Source organism: Peromyscus californicus, unplaced genomic scaffold (assembly GCF_007827085.1).
Source record: "Peromyscus californicus insignis strain IS unplaced genomic scaffold, ASM782708v3 Scaffold_9__1_contigs__length_137607984, whole genome shotgun sequence".
In the NCBI taxonomy this organism is placed as follows: Eukaryota; Metazoa; Chordata; class Mammalia; order Rodentia; family Cricetidae; genus Peromyscus; species Peromyscus californicus.
Window position 1 is genome coordinate 100,128,595 of NW_026294617.1, and position 20,499 is coordinate 100,149,093.

At 38.3% G+C, this 20,499-nt stretch overlaps 1 protein-coding gene across 4 annotated transcripts in view; it reads right to left on the reverse strand.

The window, feature by feature from the left end:
- Positions 1-20,499, reverse strand: part of Usp53 (ubiquitin specific peptidase 53) — a 70,360-nt gene that overhangs the window by 17,223 nt on the left and 32,638 nt on the right. For 2 of the 4 annotated variants that reach the window (XM_052732088.1, XM_052732090.1), the window contains 10 exons: positions 19,067-19,180; positions 18,904-18,986; positions 16,411-16,516; positions 15,144-15,290; positions 14,245-14,394; positions 7,504-7,666; positions 6,894-7,046; positions 5,904-6,047; positions 3,638-4,370; positions 1,751-1,827 (listed from right to left, as the gene is read on the reverse strand). In XM_052732088.1, coding sequence (XP_052588048.1) covers positions 1,751-1,827; positions 3,638-4,370; positions 5,904-6,047; positions 6,894-7,046; positions 7,504-7,666; positions 14,245-14,394; positions 15,144-15,290; positions 16,411-16,516; positions 18,904-18,986; positions 19,067-19,180 — 1,870 coding nt within the window. The remainder of the gene's footprint in view (positions 1-1,750; positions 1,828-3,637; positions 4,371-5,903; positions 6,048-6,893; positions 7,047-7,503; positions 7,667-14,244; positions 14,395-15,143; positions 15,291-16,410; positions 16,517-18,903; positions 18,987-19,066; positions 19,181-20,499) is intronic. The other 2 variants (XM_052732089.1, XM_052732091.1) reach the window with 1 other exon arrangement.

Genomic DNA, 20,499 nt, shown 5'->3' on the forward strand with positions numbered 1-20,499 from the left:
CTATTCTAATACCTGCAAAAATAGACTTCAAAATCAAATCTAGTCAGAAGAGATAAATACAGTCACTTCAAAATCTGTAAAGGAAAAACCCACCAAGGATACTACAATTGTAAGTATATGCGCTAAACACAGGCATACCCAATTTCATAAAACCACACCCAAAGACTACAATATATAAAGACACACATTGATCCCAACACGGTAATAGTTGCTGACTTCAGTATCCAACTCTCACCATTACAGAGATCAGAGAAAAATGGGTCCCACACAGAAAGAAATGAAAGCAGCCAGGGGGCTTGTTGGAAAGAAGGCTCCACTGGAAGAGAGGGGTATAAAGGAGGGAATAAGGACTGAAGCTGCCTGAATTCAGATCGTTAAGGGCACACACCACTCTTGCACACACCACTCTTGCAGAGGACCTCACTTTGGTTCCCAGCTCCCATGTCAGGAAGCTTCAGAGGAGCCAACACTTTTGGTCACCATGGATACCAGCACTCATTTATATATTTAAAATAAATTTAAAATAAATAAATCTAAAGAAAACTCAAAAGAAACCAAACTTCCCAAAGTCAATGTGTTCAAAGGCCCATCAAATTAAAGCCTAAAATTCAAGCTCCTCCTGGGATTGGAGGGCCAGGACTCAAAGATTTCATCATCTATATTGAAAAAATGAATGCTCGAATGCTATCAAGACCACAAAACTGAAGACATATGTGAGGGGTATGTCCAGGGCGAGTGAGGTGGCCTGCTCAGTGGGCAGAGGCGCTTACCATGAAACCCTGAAGACCTCCGTCTGACCCCTAGGACCCACACGGTGGAAGTAGAGAACTAGCTCTGCAGTTGTCCTCTAACCTACACAGGCATGGTGGCATGTGCACATGTGTGTGCATGCACATAGTCAATACATATAAAAAATTTAAAGAGTATTCTAAAAGGCTACAAACCTCAAAAGCATAAAAAATCAAAGTGATAAAAAACTAAAATCAATATTGTGAAGCAAATGAAAAAAGTACAGCATGAATAGACAGTATACATAAAAGTTTGATTTCCTTTTCCTATACATTATTATGATACAAGCTTAAAATAAAAAGAAAATCCATTTATTGGTATAATAAAGTTATTGTTTTTCTCCTTCTATCAAGATGGCTACAAATACAATCTTTGTGCCTTACTTAACTTCCTGAGTGCAGGGATTAAAGGCATAATCTACCCAACTCAAGTCAAAATAATTATTTTGGCCATATAGGGTTTTCTAAGGCATACTGGATAGTCTTATGTCAGGTTGACACAAGCTAAAGTCATCTGAGAGGAGGGAGCCTCAATTAAGAAAATTCCTCCATAGGATCAGGCTGTAGGCAAACCTGTATAGCATTTTCTTAATTAGTGATTGATGTGGGAGGGCCCAGCCCATCATGAGTGGAGCCAACCTTGGGATGGTGTCCCCAAGTTCTATAAGAAAGCAGACTGAGCAAGCCAGTGAGCAGCAACCCCCCATGGCCTCTGCATCAGCTCCTGCCTCCAGGTTCCTGCCCTGCTTGAGTTCCTGTCCTGACTTATTTAGATGATGAACAGTGATGTGGAAGTGTACCCAAACAAACCCTTTCCTCCTCAAGTTGCTTTGGTTGTGGTGTTCCATCACAGCAACAGAAACACTGACTGAGACATAAGGTCTATCATAACAGCAAACAGTAAATCACTGTCATTCACCCTTTACTGAAACCATTAAAGCATATTTAAGTGCAATTTTTACCTTCTAAGTGGTCTTTGCTCTGATGAGATACACACTCCACAGTGTTTATATTTAGATCACCCATCTTAACCTGTTCACTGGAAAATAAAACACACACACAGCAAGTACATCAGTTATTGCAGATTATCTTAGTTTAAGAAAAAGGAAAAAAACACCTGTTAAAACATTACTACATGCTATTCTAAGAACTTAATGTAATTTTTGTTGTTGTTGTTGCGCTTTGTTTTATAGTTCAAGATGACCTAGAATCCACAATCATCCTGCCTTTCCCTCTGAAGTGCTAGAATTAGTGGCATGGCTTAATGTATACTACATTTATATTGTATACTAAATTTATAGCATACAATACTTGAATGTAGTTAAACTCCTTATGACAGAAAATTGCTTTGTAAGTCAAATTTAATTTGCCCAATAATTAAAACGCAAGTTTATGTCTTTACAAAGTCCTGTTCTTTCCACTATGTGTGCTACTGCAATTCAAGAAGTGTTATGAAGTTTAGTGCTAAGAAAAAAGTTCCTCTAATTCTTGATGGAAACAATTGTTTTAATGGAGCATAAGCAGCTGATTCATATAAATCTGATTTTTTAAAAATGAATCAATGTGATCAAGCACTAGGTAAAATTAAGCATGTTTTTTAAAAATTAAAAACAGGAAAAAGTAGTAAGAATGATATAAAGAAAACATCCACTAGACTGAGAGTAAGCATGTTTGAGAGATTACAGAGAGGGATGGACTATTGCTAACAATAAAAAAAAAATATTTAGAGTTAATTAACTGATCACAAATTTACTTTGCTAAATTATTTTATATTTGCTTCTTTGGAACTGGGTTGTTAACAGAAACTACCCAGTTCTGAGATACAAATGTCAGATCTCTGATTTTATATATATATATATGTGTGTGTGTGTGTGTGTGTGTGTGTGTGTGTGTGTGTGTGTGTGTGTATATATATATATTATTCAACAATGAATTCAAACAATTCAAAGAATTCAATCATCAGCTTAACTAAGACACCAATTGAAGTCAACACTTTAAAGCCTGCACCAAAAATCGATAGTAGAGGACTGGAAAGCTGGCTGGGGGTCAAGGGCACTGGCTGTTCTTCCAGAGGACCAGTTCAATTCCTAGCACCCACATGGCAGCTCCCAACTGTCTGTCACTCCCAGGACTCCAACACCTCTGGCCTCAGCAGGTATCACATACATGTGGCACCAGAGACATAAGCCAATCCCCCATACACACAAAAAACAAATTTATTTTTAAAAATCAAGATAATAATAATGAAAATAATGCTGTATTTCTGTAGTTCTCAAGTTTCTTAAAAATAGAGAGCTGTTATTTTGGAGTTAGGAAATAACTATTAAAGTTGACAATATGAACCATCAAACAAGCTGTCATATACTAGGTCTCTTCACTCTAAGTTCATATTGAATGCAAACCTGTAAAATGACTTCAAACCATTACCAAGAAGGACGGTGAGTGCTGAGGGGCAGCTTGGAGGAAGACAACTTACCTAGCATGAGCAAATCAACACAATTAAATAAAAACAGAAATCTCACTTGTCTAAGTTCAATCCAAAATTTACATAACAGTTTCAAAGCAGGAAAACATCTCTAAAAAAAGATAACGAAGAGGGTCTGGACAGATGATTCAGCAGTTAAAGGCACTTCTTACTCTTCTAGAAGACTAGGGTTGAGTTCTCAGCACCTCTATGAGGCTAGGTCTATAAATCCAACTCTAGGGGATCCACTTTTGGCCTCCATGGGCATACACACATGTGGTCTACATCCCCACAAACACACACATATATACACACAAACAGAAAATAAAATTTAACAACAAACCCCAGAGAATATTGGGGGAGAAACTGTTGCTCTGTGTATTACCTGAAGGCTTTACCACCAGCGGTCTCCATTACTGTCCCACTTCCTTCAGTGACAGGTGAGTCCAAATTAGCAGACCCATTGCTGACGTGATCGCTGCTTTCATACCCAGACTCTGTCCTTTGCATCTGCCAGCTGTTACCAGGGCCTCTGCTCTCTGTGATGCTTGTATTTTTCTCTGCTCCTTTCCCATTAATTTCAAGGGAACTTCTGCTTCCTGCCTCCTGCTTCATTTCATCTTCATATATGGTCATTAACCCTTTCTGCTTCGGGTTTGCTTTTGGCAAATAGTTAAAACTCTGATCCTTGCTATACTTAGGTCTGTTACTGGCATCTGACTTATGCCTAGGACTATGTTGCCTTTTTTCACTTTCACTGAAAACACTATCAACATTTAATGTTTCTCTCATGGGTTTCCAGGCACGGTGGCGGCCTTTAGCCCTGCTACTGCAGCTGGCCACTTTGTCCCTTGAATCTTGACTGCTATCTGTATCATATCCAGCGCCGCTGTCACTCTTAGATCTGCCTGTGGTCTTCTCTCCAGGAACAAGAAGATTCTGGGATTTGCTTGAACTAAACAGTTTCCCAGAAGTGTGGCTCTCATGGGCAGCTCGGTCATGTTTACAGGGTCCTCTGCCTTGGCTATGGTAGAGATGGGGGGTCCCCTGCTGTCGGAAGCCATCTGGGGCAGGAGGTGATCCAGACTTGAAAGATGAGACATCTTCATCAACCAAATCTTAAAAATAATAATAGTACATAAGACTCCTCAGGACAGCTCAGTGATCACAAGCCAAACATCTTGTTGGAAAATGTTAAAGCAATCACATGTAAATAATAAAAATTAAAGTGTATCACATACTGATTTAGGATTAAAAAGGGCATTATCTGCAGTCAGGTGTGGTGGTACATACTTGTAGTCTCAGCATCTGGGAGGCTCAAAACAATGAACAAGAAGCTCATGGGTTTGAGGCTAGCCTGGTCTATAGAGTGAGATCTCATATCAAAAACCCAACCAACTCAACAAAAACAATGCTTTACCATTTATTTACAAATAACAAATATTTATAAAATTAACTTCACTCTAAAAAGTTTTTGTTGTAAAAGATTTAAGCATTTTGTCCCATTTACAATTAACAAAAATCATAAATACATTTCTCATATCTGATGTTGGTAAAGATTTTCAAAGTGAGTTCAAGAATGAGACACAATGTCACTTGACTTGAGAGGTGCTGTCTTAGTCTTCCAGAAGGAACACAGAGGGCATCTGTCCAAATCAGAAACCAATACACCCTGATGCGGCATCCACCTCAGGAATGTCATGCCACACCTACACACCAAAATATATATAAAGGTGAACGTGACAGGATGTCACTGTAGCAAACCCCTGGACTCAGCATTTAAAATACAGGTAAAGTTATATTATATCCATGAAAACACCATAAAAGCAAAAAAAGGTTAAGTTTATAATGCACTGAAAGCTTCTGTATTAATAACAAACAGAAGTATGGGCAGTGAGAAGCCCTTTCTAACTTTCCTTCTTGTTTTAAGTCCTGAGGATCAATTACAAAGCCTTGAACACACTAGTAGACAGGTGTTCAATCAATGAGCTACTTCTCATAGAACCTTCCTTCCTAGTTTATTGTATGATATGAGTGAATTGCGTTTGTAAATAAAAGTAAAGTAAATAGAACTAAAAATATTAAAACATGAACACTAGTATCTTGTGGTGATTTGAGTGAGAATGGCCCCCACAGACTCCTATGTTTGAATGTTTGGTCCCCAGTTACTGGAACTGTTTGGGAAGGATTAGGAGGAGGTGTGTCACTGCGAGTGGGCTTTGAGGTTTCACAATCCCATGCCAGGCCAGTTTCTCTCTCTGCTGCTACCTATGGATCAGGATGTAAAGATCTCAGCTACTACTCCAACACCATGCCTGTCTGCTTCCTATCAGGATAATCATGGACTCACCCTCTAAAACTATATGTAAACCCCCAATTAAATGCTTTTATTTTACAAGACTTGCCCTGGCCATGGTGTCTCTTCACAGCCATAGGGTAGTAACTAAGACATATCTCAAAATTACAATTAAAGAATAACTTGAAAATTTTTTCATTTTTTACATTTAGTATAGAGGTATTCAAGAAATCATACTGAGAAACATGTAAATATATAAAATGTAATATGCAAATATACACCATATACTATAAAACTCCATTTTAAAATAAGACTTTTGCTGGTTCTTTTTAAAGTGAATGTTCTAAGAACTTACCCCTGTGTCGGCCTGTATCTTTCCTTTGCCCCTTTTCTAAATCTTTCCGTTGAGAAGAAAGTGCATTTTTCTGTTCAATGGCTTTCAGAGCACATTCTCTGGAAATATCTTTTATCTTTTCTCTTTGATCATTGCTTAACTTAACTGTAAAAGAAAATATTCTTATAATGATACACATCATTTTTTCAAGTTGTTCAACAACAGTAAACCCAGAACTAAACAACAACAACAAAATATATACTTAAAAAGCCATGGACCAGTGAGATGGTTCAGTGGGGGGAGCACTTGGTGCCAAGGCTGACGACCTGAATTCAATCCCTGGGACTCATACGATGGAGAGAGAAACAATTCCCCAAAGTTGTCCTCTGACCTTTGCACACATAGTGTCATGCACATGCATATGTATGTATATAGTGCATGTAAGCATGTACACACACATAATTTAAAAAAGCAAAGTACATAAACTCAGTTTTATGCTTAACTAAGTGTTCAGCATGATTTTTCTTGACATTGGAGACCCACATTTTCTTTAAATACATTTTATATAGTCCCTAAAGCATGTGTAAAGAAAAAAGATGAAAACTGCTATTGAATGAAGAGGCAGAAAGTATTTTCCATGTTCTAAGTATTTTTATTTATTTCAGTCTCTGAGGCAGGCACTGTAACTATCTCTAATTCATGTAAGAGATGTAAAGCCTCACGTACTTAGACGCTGGCCCAGGTTTACAAAGCTTGTGTGAATCCATGCTGTCTTGTGCCATTGCACAGACTGTCTTGAATTGGTCAGTAGATTATAACTCTCAGAGAAATGCGTTCACAAGAAGACACACATCTACCTATTATTTTCTCTTCGTGGGCAGGGCAGGGCAGGGCAAGGCAAGGCAGTTTAGCCTTTCTGTTCAGTTCTCACCAGGATCTACAGGGTCGGTAACTAAGATAAGAGTGCTCAACTGTTTACCAACAATGTACACTGGGCAATTTAAAACATACCTGCTCCTCTCCTTCCACTTGTCTGTATTTGGCTCCGATTAAATGATGAAATATTATCAGTTTGAAATTTGTGATTTTCTCTTTGCTTTGCCTGACCACTAAATCCATTTTCCTTTGAATTATCTGGTTTGTAGCTGACAGGCTTTCCACATCCTTAAAAAGACAGTTAAAAAAAAGATGCATCATTCCTTTCCTTCCCATTAGAAGATGTTTAGATCACTTTTGAGACATTTTTAACACTCTAGATAAAATAATTAACCTTAAGGGGCTGATGTCACTCAGGGATTGTGTGCTTTGCTGTTTTGGACCTTCTGGTCACTAAACCATTTATAATCTCAGAGTTCGCTCTTCACCAACTAGCCTCTTCTGTGTTATGGATGCATCACACTAGGTGACTCCTAATAGGGCTTCTGAGGCTACTGGCAAAAAAGGTTTCTTCGAAAAATCAACAAAATATAGTAGAATTATCCTGAATTTCAATATAGTAGAATTAAACTTGATTGAAACTCAATTTTAAAATATTCTCAACGTTCATGTTACATTCAGCATTAACTCTTAGTTTATTTTAATAGTAGAAAAATTCCAAAAAATACTTTTTAAAAGGAATTACCCATATTTTCTGCAACCGATTTGTAATGTGACCAGTGGACCACCTGCCTGAGTGCATCCTCAGTCGAGACAGCTGTGCCATCCGGGTTTGCATAAAACAGCAAGAGTGGCTGTAAGTGGCACCGTATGCACTTGGAGACCACATCTTTCCATCTGGTTCCAACCTTTGAAAGAAAAGCCACACTAAATAAACACAAACCAGTTCCTGAAGCGTACAACACAAGCAGGCAGAGACTGAATTTGCATTTCAAAAGACTTTTCCTAAAAAGACTTTCAGGTGCTAGCAGTCCAAGTATCATGAATAATTTTAAATAACTAGCCCAAATAAAAATTTTACAGATTCTCATTTTTAAAAATATTGACAGGCAAGGGCCAGTGAGATGGCTCAGTGGCAAAAGACTCTTGCTGCTAAACCTGATGACTTGGTTTACTCCCCAGGACCAACATGGTGGAAAGGGAGACCTGACTTCCTCAGACTGTCCTCTGACCTCACACACATTCTGTAGCATGCATGTTCCCTCTCCCCACATAAACACACAACAAATAAATGTAAAGAAACATCAACAGGCAAAATGACACTTTCCATACTAAGATTTAATTATTAAATTTTATTTATAAACACATCTCAACCTGTACCTACTTGAACTCATGGCAATCCTATTTCAGCTTGTCAAGTGCTGGAATTATAGGTGTGAGCTACCATGTCTGACCTAATCACTAAACTTTAAGCAGCTTTTCATATACATTGTTTGACTGACTTTTAACAAAGCATCCAAGGCAATTCAACAGAGAAATATGAACGAGTTTATTCAACCAGTGGTGCTGGAAGGCTGGATAGCTCAAAGAGAAAGCAATTTCCACCCAGGGCCCATAAAAGTAAACATCAGCTCACGAAAACCAAAGAGAAAATTCACCAAACACACTGAGAAGAAAAAAATTGTAAAATGGACTTCATCAACTTATGTAATAATATCTGTCTTGGAAGATGTATCATTAGGAAATTGAAAGGAGCAAGGTGTAGTAGCACACACCTTTAATCCTAGTACTCAGGAGGCCAAGGCATGAGATGGCTCAGAGTTCAAGGCCAGCATGGTCTACATCATAAGTTCCAGGCTAGTCAGTGCTGCTTAATGAGACTCTGTCTCAAGAAGAAATTGAAACTAAACATATAAATAATAAAGGACTTGTGCACAGATTAAAAAAATTCCTAGAACTCAGTAAGAAGATTTGAATTGAAAAACTGGTAAAACGTGAATAGACAACACACACACACACACACACACACACACACACACACACACACACACACACAGAGCCAATGAGGAGGACATGGAAAGAATGCTCAAACTACTATTAACCACAAGGGAAAACATTTAAACACTACAATGAGATATTTTATACACAGCATTCCAAGAGCTAGAATTACTAACACTACCCATCTGGATTACAGGGGAGGGTGTGAAGAGGGATTCTCACACACTGCTGGTAGGAACAAAATCAGTACAACTGTGATAAAAATCAATTGGCAATTCCTTGTAACATTTAACACACATTTATCACATAACCCAAAAATTTTACTCTGGGTATTATCTAAGAGCAATGGAAAAATATTCACATAATGATGATGATTTTTTCATTTGGTTTTTCAAGACAGGGTTTCTCTGTATAGCCCTGGCTGTCCTGGAACTCACACTGTAGATCAGGCTTACCTTGAGCATACAGAGATCCATGTGCCTCTGCCTCTGAGTGCTAGGATTAAAGGCGTGTGCCACCACTGCCCAACCACATAATTATTTAAATCACCACAGGTAAATTGAAAAACTGTAGAACATCTATTAAATGAAACATGATAAAAACGAAGAACAGATATGAACAGTATGGACAGATTTTAATGACATTTTGCCGAGGGAAAGAAGTGAGACAGAACAGTAAATGCTTTAAGAACCCCTTATATAAATTATAGGAAGGGAAAAACTAATCTAGAGGAAGGCCAGTGATGTCATGTCATGGGCCTGAGATGGTGTGGGAAGAATGATAGCAAGAGCCATAACAGAATTTTCCAGGGTGATGAAAATGTTCTCTATACAGTCTGAGAAAGGACAGCTTAAAGGCAGAGCACTTGCTTAAAACATATGAGGCCTCAAGTGGTTCAAGCCTAGCAATGTCAAAAACATTTATAGTTGATTATATATAGTCTAGTTACAATCAATTTTAAGTGTGCATATTTCTCAAAACTCAAGGTGCATACTTCAGTACATTTTAATGTTTATAAATTAAACAAACATACAACCCCTCCCCCCAGGGTTTCTAATAACTGGAACCCTGAGCTTTTCCATGACTTCTGTTTACCTCCTTACTTGGCATGAACCCATCTGAAACAAACAAACAAACAAACAAACAAACAAAACCCCACAGATGCTTAATATCTGATAGTCCTCCAATTTTTGACAATTTGAGTTATGCAGATAGCCAGTCTGAACTCCAAAATATCAAGATGGAATTTCTTCAAAATTTTGTATAAAAAAGCACTAGGTATTAAAAAAAAGTGATTTTTACAAATACCAAACGTTTTCCATCAATTTTATGGAAGTAGATTAATAAGTTTGGTCTATGGCAAGGCAGCTTAGAGTCAGGCAGGAAATTCAAAGGGAGGGACAGGAAGAAGGCAGGAGAGACACCAGTGAGCTGCCCAGGGAGCAGGTAAAGCCACAGAACATGTGGCAATACATAGATTAATAGTTACGGGCTAATTTACCATATAAGAGCTAGCTAGCAAAAGGCTTGAGCCTTGGCCATGCAGTTATAATTAATATAAGCCTCTGTGTGTTTACTTGGGGGATACAAGTAGGTGAGATTTGTCCCAACCACTGGCAGGCTGGGACACAGGAAATCTTCAAACTACATATGGCGCCCACACATGGTGGCAAGAATTTCAACCTAAAACCTGAGAGAGCTTAAAAAGAAATTATAAATGTAGCTAAGAGCACCTTCCTAGTTCATGTCACTCATGTTGGGTCTAGGTACAATGATGTGTCCCCTGGCTGTGGAGGGTTTGCAGCACGAGGGCTGGAGCTACAGCATGGCAGATTCCCGCCGAGTTACCCAGAGGTTTCTGCAAGCCGTGCAGCATGGTGTACAGTGGATTTAGCTTTTGCTAGTACAGACCAAAAATTAAAAAAAAAAAAAAAAAAGGTTTCTGGGCTACATGCTGCTTTGATGGAGCCATAGACCCACTGCTTCCAAGAGTTGGTAGTACTCACGGCTCCCAGAGCTGGGTAAATGTACTACCACCATATTGGGAAGCTGAAGTGGGTGGAGTCAGCAGCCAAGGCTTTTGTTTCAGTACTAGCCACTGCAGTTTAAAGCACAACAGATTCACAATAAGACAGATTCAGATGGGATAAACCCTAAACAGTTTACAGTATGTGTAAAAATGTACATAGGCTTGTAAGAGAGAAGTAAATGAATATAGACAGTTATATAAAGAAATAGTTTCAAATAATAAAGTCTTTAAAGAGACAAAGGTAATATAAAAAATAAGCCACATAAAGATGGAAATCACACAGAGTCTAGATTATGTTGTCTTTGGGGTTTTTTAACTGCAGAGAGACATTTGATTGTAAAAGCTACTAATATAATAATATAAAATATGTATATTTTAAAGGTATCTTGACTTCAAAATTTGGATCTAAGGATATGTTGCTTTGGAAAGGAGGCTCTGCTTTTGTTTCCACAGGAAGCCAGAGACTATGGATTTGTTCTAGGTTAAGATGGATCAGATTTGATCAAGCCAGACCTCCTGAACCTTAACAGATGGTACCAATCAACAAATGTTATAGCTGGTCTTCCCAGAACTTGACCATTATCTCGAATTTTCTCAGGATCCCCATAAGACTACTACCAGCCTCTATCAGCAGGAAGTAGCCTAGAACAGGCCCACATTCCCAAAAAATGGATTATGGATGTTTGTCTTTGTTTAGGTTGTTGATTACAAACTGTTATTGGTCATAGTCAATATTTTTCTAAAGAAAAAAGGAGGATATGATAGGATAAAAGGACGGATTGTTGAACTACTTTTAAAAAGCAACTTGTCTAAAATGTTTTACATTGGTACAGATTTTAGTTTATTGATACAAATTTAAAGTTAATTTTGTTTTTACTGTATGTATATTTCTATTCTTGTTTAAGGTATTATGTTTGTGCAGCTCATTTGAAATTGTAGTGGATAATTAAGAAATACAGATTAATAATTAGTCTTCTATGATAGTCAAACTTATAGTCGTGTTAATTAAGTTTTCTAGATATACAAAGATATATTTCAATTTGGTAGATAATCTTCAAACACTTCAAAGACCTACAGAATGTGGCATTTAAAATGTTTTAAAAACTTAGACTTTCTGGACATGAGACATATCTGCTCCTGGCGGCACCAATTTACTTCAGAGAGAAAGATGGGTATCGAAGACACTCCATATGGAGTTTATCTTCTTCTTGGCAAAAGTAGCCATTTGGGCAAGAAGGTGTTCTTGCCTGGACTGCTTGACAAAATGTATCAACTGGACATGCAGGACCCATAGGAATGTGACCACTGAACTTTGCAAGGCTAGATGGTCCTTTAGGTTCCTGCTTCACAGAAGAAACTGACAGACATTCTACAGGACACAGAGAGAAGCAACTGAGAGACTCTAGGCCTGTGGGCTAAAGAATGGATGCCCCAACATTGCAGAAGAACTTTGGGTAACTGTCCAGGTAGCCAGCTATCTTTGTTATTCTAGATTTTTGGAAGTTGCTTACAATGTTCTTCCTGTTTACTTAGATAATATTGTATCCTTTTGAGGTCTTTGATGTAGTTGAAGACTAGACAGTTATAATTATGGTTTTCCTTGGTTATGATAAGAGATAAGGTAGATATGAAACCTTAGACTCACAAATAAAGGATAGATAGGATATCTTCTTTAATTTTGCCAAATACAAATAGATTAGATATTATAACTGCAATTCTTGCTTGATATATGTAATTTTACTAGGTTAAAGTTAAAACCTTCCTTTTGTTTAGAAAGAAGAGGGGAAGTGATGGGGGAATGTCTTTCTGTATGCTGTGAAAATATGTTGCTCTGATTGGTTGATAAATAAGCTGTTTGGTCAATGGTGAGGCAGAATAAGGTTAGGCGGGACATTCTAACTTAGAGAGGTAGGGGAGAAGAAAAGAGAGCTGAGGAGACAGCTGCCGGCTGCCGCCATGAGAAACAAGATGTAAAGGACCAGTAAGCCACAAGTCACGTGGCAAAGTATAGATTTATAGAAATGGGTTAATTTAAGATATAAGAACTAGATAATAAGAAGCCTGCCACGGCCATAGTTTAAAAATAATATTAGCCTTTGTGTGTTTATTTGGGTCCGAGTGGCTGTGAGACCAATGGGTGAGAGAGATTTGTCCCGACCGCAGGCCAGGCAGGGCACAGGAAAACTTTCAGCTACAAGTTTTCAACTGTGTCAGGTCTAACTCTCTTGTAGAACATTTTAAAATTTTCAGATACCTGGCCCTCTACTAATTAGTGAAGAATTCTAGAGTCCAGCTGAGTGTTTATACAAAACCTAGCACTGAGTCAGCACATAGACCAGTGGGTAAAAACACCCGTGCCAAAATGACAACCTGAGTTTCCACCACCAAGGAACCCTCATGGTAGGAGGAGAGCACTAGTTCATGTAAACTGACCTGACCTCCCTCCCCTGTGGCACATGCACAGACAAGCATACATGCACACTGCAGCACACACACATGCTATATGTATATGTTATATACACATAACAATAAACAAAGTAATTTCTAAAATGCCAGATGTGATGTGTTACACCTATAATTCCAACACTTAGGCTGAGACAGGAGATTGCTGTGAGTTTAAGGCTAGACTGGGCTACATAGTAAATTCTAGGTTAGATTGGGTTGCAGTGTAAGATACTGTCTCAAAAAAGCAAATAATTTATCAAAAGATACAACATATATATATAACTCCTTATCATATACACCAAATTTTAAAAACAGTGCCTCAATTTGTCCCTACCCCAAAACATATTATTCTAGAAATGGATTAGATTAAAACTTAAGATGCAAAATAAATTAAAATTTAAAAAATTGTAATAGTAGCTTATCTTTACTGTGTTGGTATTGTGTTCCCCATAATATTGTGCACCCTAATAAACTTATCTGGGGTTAGAGACAGAACAGCCACTAGATACAAAGGCTAGAAACTGGTGGTACTCACACCTTTAATCCTAGCATTCCAGAGGCAGAAATCCCTCTGGATCTCTGAGTTTAAGGCCACATTGGAAACGGCCAGGCATGGTGACACACGCCTTTAATCCCAGGGAGTGATGGCAAAAACAGAAAGACATATAAGGCATGAAGACTAGAAACGAGGAGCACTGGGCTTGTTAAGCTTTCAGGCTTCTAGCAGCACAGTTCAGCTGAGAGCCATTCGGATATGAGGACACAGAGGCTTCCAGTCTGAGGAAACAAGATCAGCTGAGAAGTTGGCCAGGTGAGGTTAGCTGTGGTTTGTTCCGTCTCTCTGATTTTCCAGTGTTCATCCCAATAACTGGCCTCAGGTTTGATTTAATTAAAGATTCCTGCTACACTTTACATTCATTATTCTAATAATTATAGTAATATCTTATAATTGTCATTATGTATTTCTACAGTGTAAAAAGTTACAATGATTATCACAGTTAGTGAAAGTCTCACCTCCTTCACGTGTGCATCATCAAAAAACACCCACTTGGAGCTCTTGGTATGAAAAGCAAAGGCACAATAGTGTCGGCTGGTGTAACAGATCATACCAACAAGGTGAAGTTCACTGTCTGTGGCATTTTCATCAGTAACCCTATAAAAAAGCTATTTAAAAATATTAATGTATATTTACTATTGTCTCTTTAAACAGAGAAATAATGAATCACATATTTGAATTACTATGAAAATATTTCACATACAGATTGGCCTAAATCCAGCATTATTACTGAAGGCAGCACTGATACTGAACTGTGAACAGAGTACCTTTAGTTAGTTCACAGAACCTTAAAGTCCCACAAGTTGAATTCACCATGCATTAGTGCAGTAACAGTTTCTCTATCAAAACACAAATGACACTTTACCTATATCCCAGATGTGAGATGAATTACACATTCATGATTAGATAACACATTTGAAGAAACATTAAAGTATTATCTAAAGTTTAATTATTTAAAATTTTAATTGAAGCCATAACAAACTCAAAGTAAATTTAGAAAGTAGCAATCAATTTTAAAAAGCAAGCATGTATCAGGAAGATCAATACATAGATTAGTTTTAAACCTTAAGCCCTTCCTAGATTAGTGTTTATCACATCCATGTCCAGTGACATCAATCATCATTCCAGGGAGAAAGAGCATGAGATGGTTTAGTCTATAATTGAAAGTTATTTCTAGTCTATGGAAAAAGGTATTACACTTAGTCTGACTAAAATTATCTTTATCAGGACACATGGATATCAGTATTTCCTTTAAAAGATTTAGGTTCTATGAAGAAAACTAAGTACATCATGATATATGAAACATTTGAAAGGAATTTAAAAGAAACAGGGAAAGGAATGAAAAGAGTTATGATACCCCAGGAAGGTAGAGATGTGTGGCTAGACTTCGAACAACATCTTCTGTTAAGTCAGAGTGCTCAGAATCCCAGACTAATCCAATTGTAACAATCTCTGGGCAGTTCATTAAAACACGGCGAATTTTTATTTTTTGGCCACAGTTACTCTAGAGAAAAACAAATACAAAGGGCAAGTTTTAAAATTACCAATTACTATATTTAGCTTATATTATATAATGAAAATCAAAGTGTATCTGAAATTTGTTTTTTCAGTTTACTAGAAATTGACCTGTAACCAGCTATTTGTCTTTACTGAGTAAGCAAGAACTTAATTTTAACCCATTTTGTATTTTTAGATGTATTAAAACAAATATTCATCCTGAGAAGAACAACAAAAAGCAGGAAGAAAACTCTCAAGGTTGTTAGCAGCTAAGATGTGTTTGGGAGGCTGAGCCAGGCTCCACTACGGTATTATGCTCTGTCTAAAAACACTGAAGTCATTAACAATATTATGCAAGAAAAAAAATAATTTGTCACATTTACTTAAAGTAACAACAACAAAAGTGACTCCTCTGTAGTCAGGTGATAAATTTCAGAACTTTGACAGAATTCAATCAACATATACTATTTTAAATTTTTAACAAAGAGAGGTAGGCAGATCTCTGTGAGTTTGAGGCAGCCTGGTATACTTAGTGAGGTCCAAGCCAGCCAGGGACAAGACTCTGTCTCAAAACAAACAAGCGAACACTGGGGGTGGGGGTGCTGGAGAGTTGGATCAGTCATTAAGAAGCACTTGTTCTTACAGAGGACCTGGGTTCAACTCTCCACACCCATACGGTGGTTCACAACCATCTGTAACTCCAGTCCCCAAGGATCCAAGGCCCTCTGTGGACCTCAGTGGGCACCAGGTGCATATGTGGTACATACACATACATGCAGACAGAACATACATCTAAAATAATTGTTAATTTAAAATTAACAAAGCTAACAAGTCTTTGCTTTGTTTTTATGGTGGTTCTCCTACATTGCCCAGGATGGTCCCAAACCTGTGACCACAAGTGACCTTGCCTCAATCTTCCAAGAAGCTGGGACTACAGATGTGGACACAGTTAGAGATTTTAAAGGAACAGCGTTAAGATAAATAGCTCATGTGAGGTAAAGCTATCTCCAGTATCATTAAATAAAAGTTTTACACATGTACAATTAGTATTTACACAATAATTTCTAAATGCCTATTTTCAAGTTTACAAACGTAGAAGCACACTGATATTCTCCAACTACACTTACAGGACACTTCCGGTAGTCATCGGCCGTATTTGCTGCTTGCAGCAATTCCGCAAACATCTCTGGTTTACAGCGTTCATGCCTTTCCATCATTCTTTCAACTTCATTGCTACAAAAAAAAAGAAAAATAGTAGGAGTCTTAATCTAGCCTGCCCTATGAACTTTAAACAGATATATAAATTATATGTAAAAAAATAGGTATTAATATATACTGATAGGTATGCATTACTTTTCTGTCTAAAAACTTAACCATACAGTGAAAAAAAATTACTAAATTTGGAAGGTATATAAAATATTAAGACAAATATAGGATCCTATGAGATTATCCCTTTTAATTACTTATTCATTTACTTTTTAAGATGGCATCCTCTCTAGCCCAGGTTGGCCTAACTTACTGACATTCTCCCACCTAAGCCTCCCAAACACTGGAATTACAGATAAGTGTCAACACGTCCAGCTATGCTTTTGTTTAGGACTTCCTAGATGAGGATAAAAGGTTTTATGTGGAAGTAGTTCTAATATAAGTATTTTGTTTATTCTACTAATTAATAAATAGGAATTTGAATTTAAATTCCACCCTAGCAAGCACAAAATTGAAGAAAAGTTTCTTTGGCCCAAAGTTCCCAGAGGCAAAGCTAACCATTTCAGCTAGGAGATGCTGGCTCCACCAGCTAAGTCTGAAGCGCTACACTTGTGCCTTTTCTCCTGTACTGTGAATACTAATTCTTTGTTAGAGCTGAGACAGGCATTTTCCTGCATTACTGGGTAACTACCCCTCACCTTTGAGAACATCAAGGCATGTGATACCTTAAAACATGTGATACCTTCAAGCATTTTCAAAAGGAACTGTTAAAGGTCAAATACCATCACTACTTTCCATCCTAGATGTTCTAGTTCTACTCGATGGTAAAATAACTACCTTGTATATGCTTCAGAGTTCCACGGTCTTCAGTAACCAAAAGTCCTCCCCTAACACACTGTACAAGTGTACTAGACCGCACTCAGTCTGATAAGCATTCCAACTGCACATGGAGGTTTTACAGACCTGACAGTATCAGAGTAACCATTCTGCAGTCAGATAGATGTGGGTTTCAATCTTAATACATCTTCCTACCAGATAGATTTACCAAATTAAGCTCCTTACATTGATAAAGGACTTCTAAGTAACTCTGATTGACTGATGTTACATAAAGTCTAGGATAGATTTTGCATCTTATCTAGCTGTTTCATAGAGAAGGAGGGAAAAGGTGCTGGCGGACAGGCAGGCAGTAAGCACGACATAATTATAAGGTGACTGTTGAGGTCTCAAATACAAGGACCTACATAAGGATTATGTACATGTTTTCCTTTCTTTTTACTTTATCCTAGCTTTTACCACCATAAAGGAGACAATGAAGGTGGTGGGAAACATGGCCAATACAAAGGGAACATCTTCATAAAGATGAAGATATCATGTGCAGTTCATTTATCAATGAGTGTCTCATTTCAAGTTCATTTTCACAGTTCCAAAAACCTGCTATAAATTTAAAAGATACAAATTCTGTGCATTTTATTAAATGATGCATTTAGTGTGAAATGCTTCAACATCTGAAATTTTTTGAGTGCTGAAATCATGTCATAAATGGTAAATTCGAAACCTAAGTTTATGTAATGGGTCACGCTTAAGATGCAGGCTCTCTATAAATACTATATAAAATTACAATCAGATTATGTATATAAGATACGTATTAAACAAATGAACTGTAGTGATATATTATGTACCCTAATAAACTTGCCTCGGGATTGGAGGACAGAGCCAGCCACTAGATTAGATATAGCGGTCAGGCAGTGATGGCACATACCCTTAATCCTATCACTGGAGGCAGAGATCCTTTTGGATCTCTATGAGTTCAAGGCCACACCGGAAACAGAGCCAGGCAGTGGTGGCACACGGCTTTAATCCCAGTACTGGGAAGCACACAGGCCTTTAATCCCAGGAAGTGATGTCTGGGCAGAGTAAAGTATATAAGGCGTGAGGAAACAGGAACTAAAGCAGTTTAGCTGAGATCCTTTCGGATGAGGACTGAGAGGCTTTCAGTCTGAGAAAACAGGATCGGCTGAGGAGTTGTTGAGGTGAGGTTGGTTGTGGCTGCTCTGCTTCTCTGATCTCTCAGCATTCATCCCAATACCTGGCTCTGAGTCTTTTTTTAATTATAAGACCATCTAAGATTCAATGAATTTCATCTTTAGACTTGAGCTCCACCCCCAAGATACTATATTACATATGTGCAAATACTACAAACCAAAATTTGAAACTTTAGCCAAGCACTTCAGGTAACCGAGAGTGAGCTAAACTCTAGGCCTCCAGCTGAGAAAGCCAGCTCTTAGGCTCTTGGGAAAGCACATTTGGTAGCATCAGAAGGGGAAATCCATACTGTTCTAATTTTACAGAATAAATGTCACTCCATTTAAATGTGCTCTTAGACTCTTTGTTAAATATGCTCTGAGAGGTCTTACCACAGGGCTGTTGTAGAAATGTACCGCACGAATTCCGTAAAGGGTAGAGGGTCTGAGGATGCTCCACAGCTGCGGCACACACACTACAGACAAAAACATATGCTTACTTTAGCAATCCTGAGACAGAAGTCTAGTATCTACTCAGAAAAGGAAGACATTTCACCTGTTCATACAGAGTCATGGCAAACTTCTGATGAGTGACACAAGACTTAGAGGTGCACATGTCTGCATCCCTGCTTGGCACTAGGTGAAAGTGAATCCTCTCCAATATGTTTTCCTAATTAAAAAACACAAATGAATTAAGTTGCTGATCTTGCAGTGACCACTTTAATATGTAACTACTTTTAACTGAATATTTTTCATGTGTAAATGCAGGAATGTCATCAATGCTAGTTTTCAATTTTCCTCTATAATCACTTCAAATGTCCAAGTATTTATCTCTTACAGTACTAGCTTAAAAAAATTAATGGAAAAAGGCCCCAAGCCTCTTCCTGAGACTTAGAGGCCGGCCCCCAGCTCCCATCTTGCTCCGGACTTCCCTTTTGGAACACTGGTGAGTACCCTTCCTTGCCCCAGACCCCATCCCTGGGCACCAGCCACTCCAGGGAAGACCTGCCCAACTTGGCCCCAGGTTCTGGCCACCGGGCAGGTTCCCTGCTAGCCCCACCGGGAAGGATCCCCTTCTCCAAGACCCCTGGCAGACCCTGCAGTCTCCATGCCCTGCCCCCACGCCCATCCGCCTGAGCCCCAAGCCTCTTCCTGAGACTTAGAGGCCGGCCCCCAGCTCCCATCTTGCTCCGGACTTCCCTTTTGGAACACTGGTCTGTCGGAACCAAGTGTGCGGATAAGGCCAAGAACGAACCACAAGGAGATGGGCAGACGTCAAGGCAGAAACATATACAACAAAATGAATAGCAATACAGCATCACCAGGCCCTAGCCCTCCTCCAACACCTAGACCTGAACATCAGAAATTGGAAGACGCAGAAGAAAACAGCCTTATGAATGACATCATGAAGAAGCTAGAGGCTTGTGTAGAGGAAAAGACAAAAAAATGTGAAGAACGCTGTAAACAACTAGAGGAAAGGGCAAACAAATTAGAAGAAATCAATAAAGTCCTGGAAGAAAACAATAAAATACTGAGAGAAAATCAAGAAAAATCAATGAAACAAATGAAGGAAACAGTCCAAGACCTGAAAAGGGAAATAGAAAAAATGAAGAAGACACAAACAGAGGGAATGCTGGAAATAGAAAATCTGAGAAAACGATTGGGAACTTCAGATGCAAGTATAATCAACAGAATGCAAGAGATGGAAGAGAGGATCTCTAGCGTTGAAGATACAGTAGAAGAAATACATTCATCAGTCAAAGAAAACACTAAAGCCAACAAAGTCATGAACCAAAATGTCCAAGAAATTTGGGACACCATGAAAAGACCAAACCTAAGAATAATAGGGGTCGAAGAAGGAGAAGAATACCAACTCAAGGGCACAGAAAATATATTCAACAAGATCATAGAAGAAAACTTTCCCAACTTAAAGAAGGAAATGCCTATGAAGATACAAGAAGCTTATAGAACACCAAACAGACTAGACCC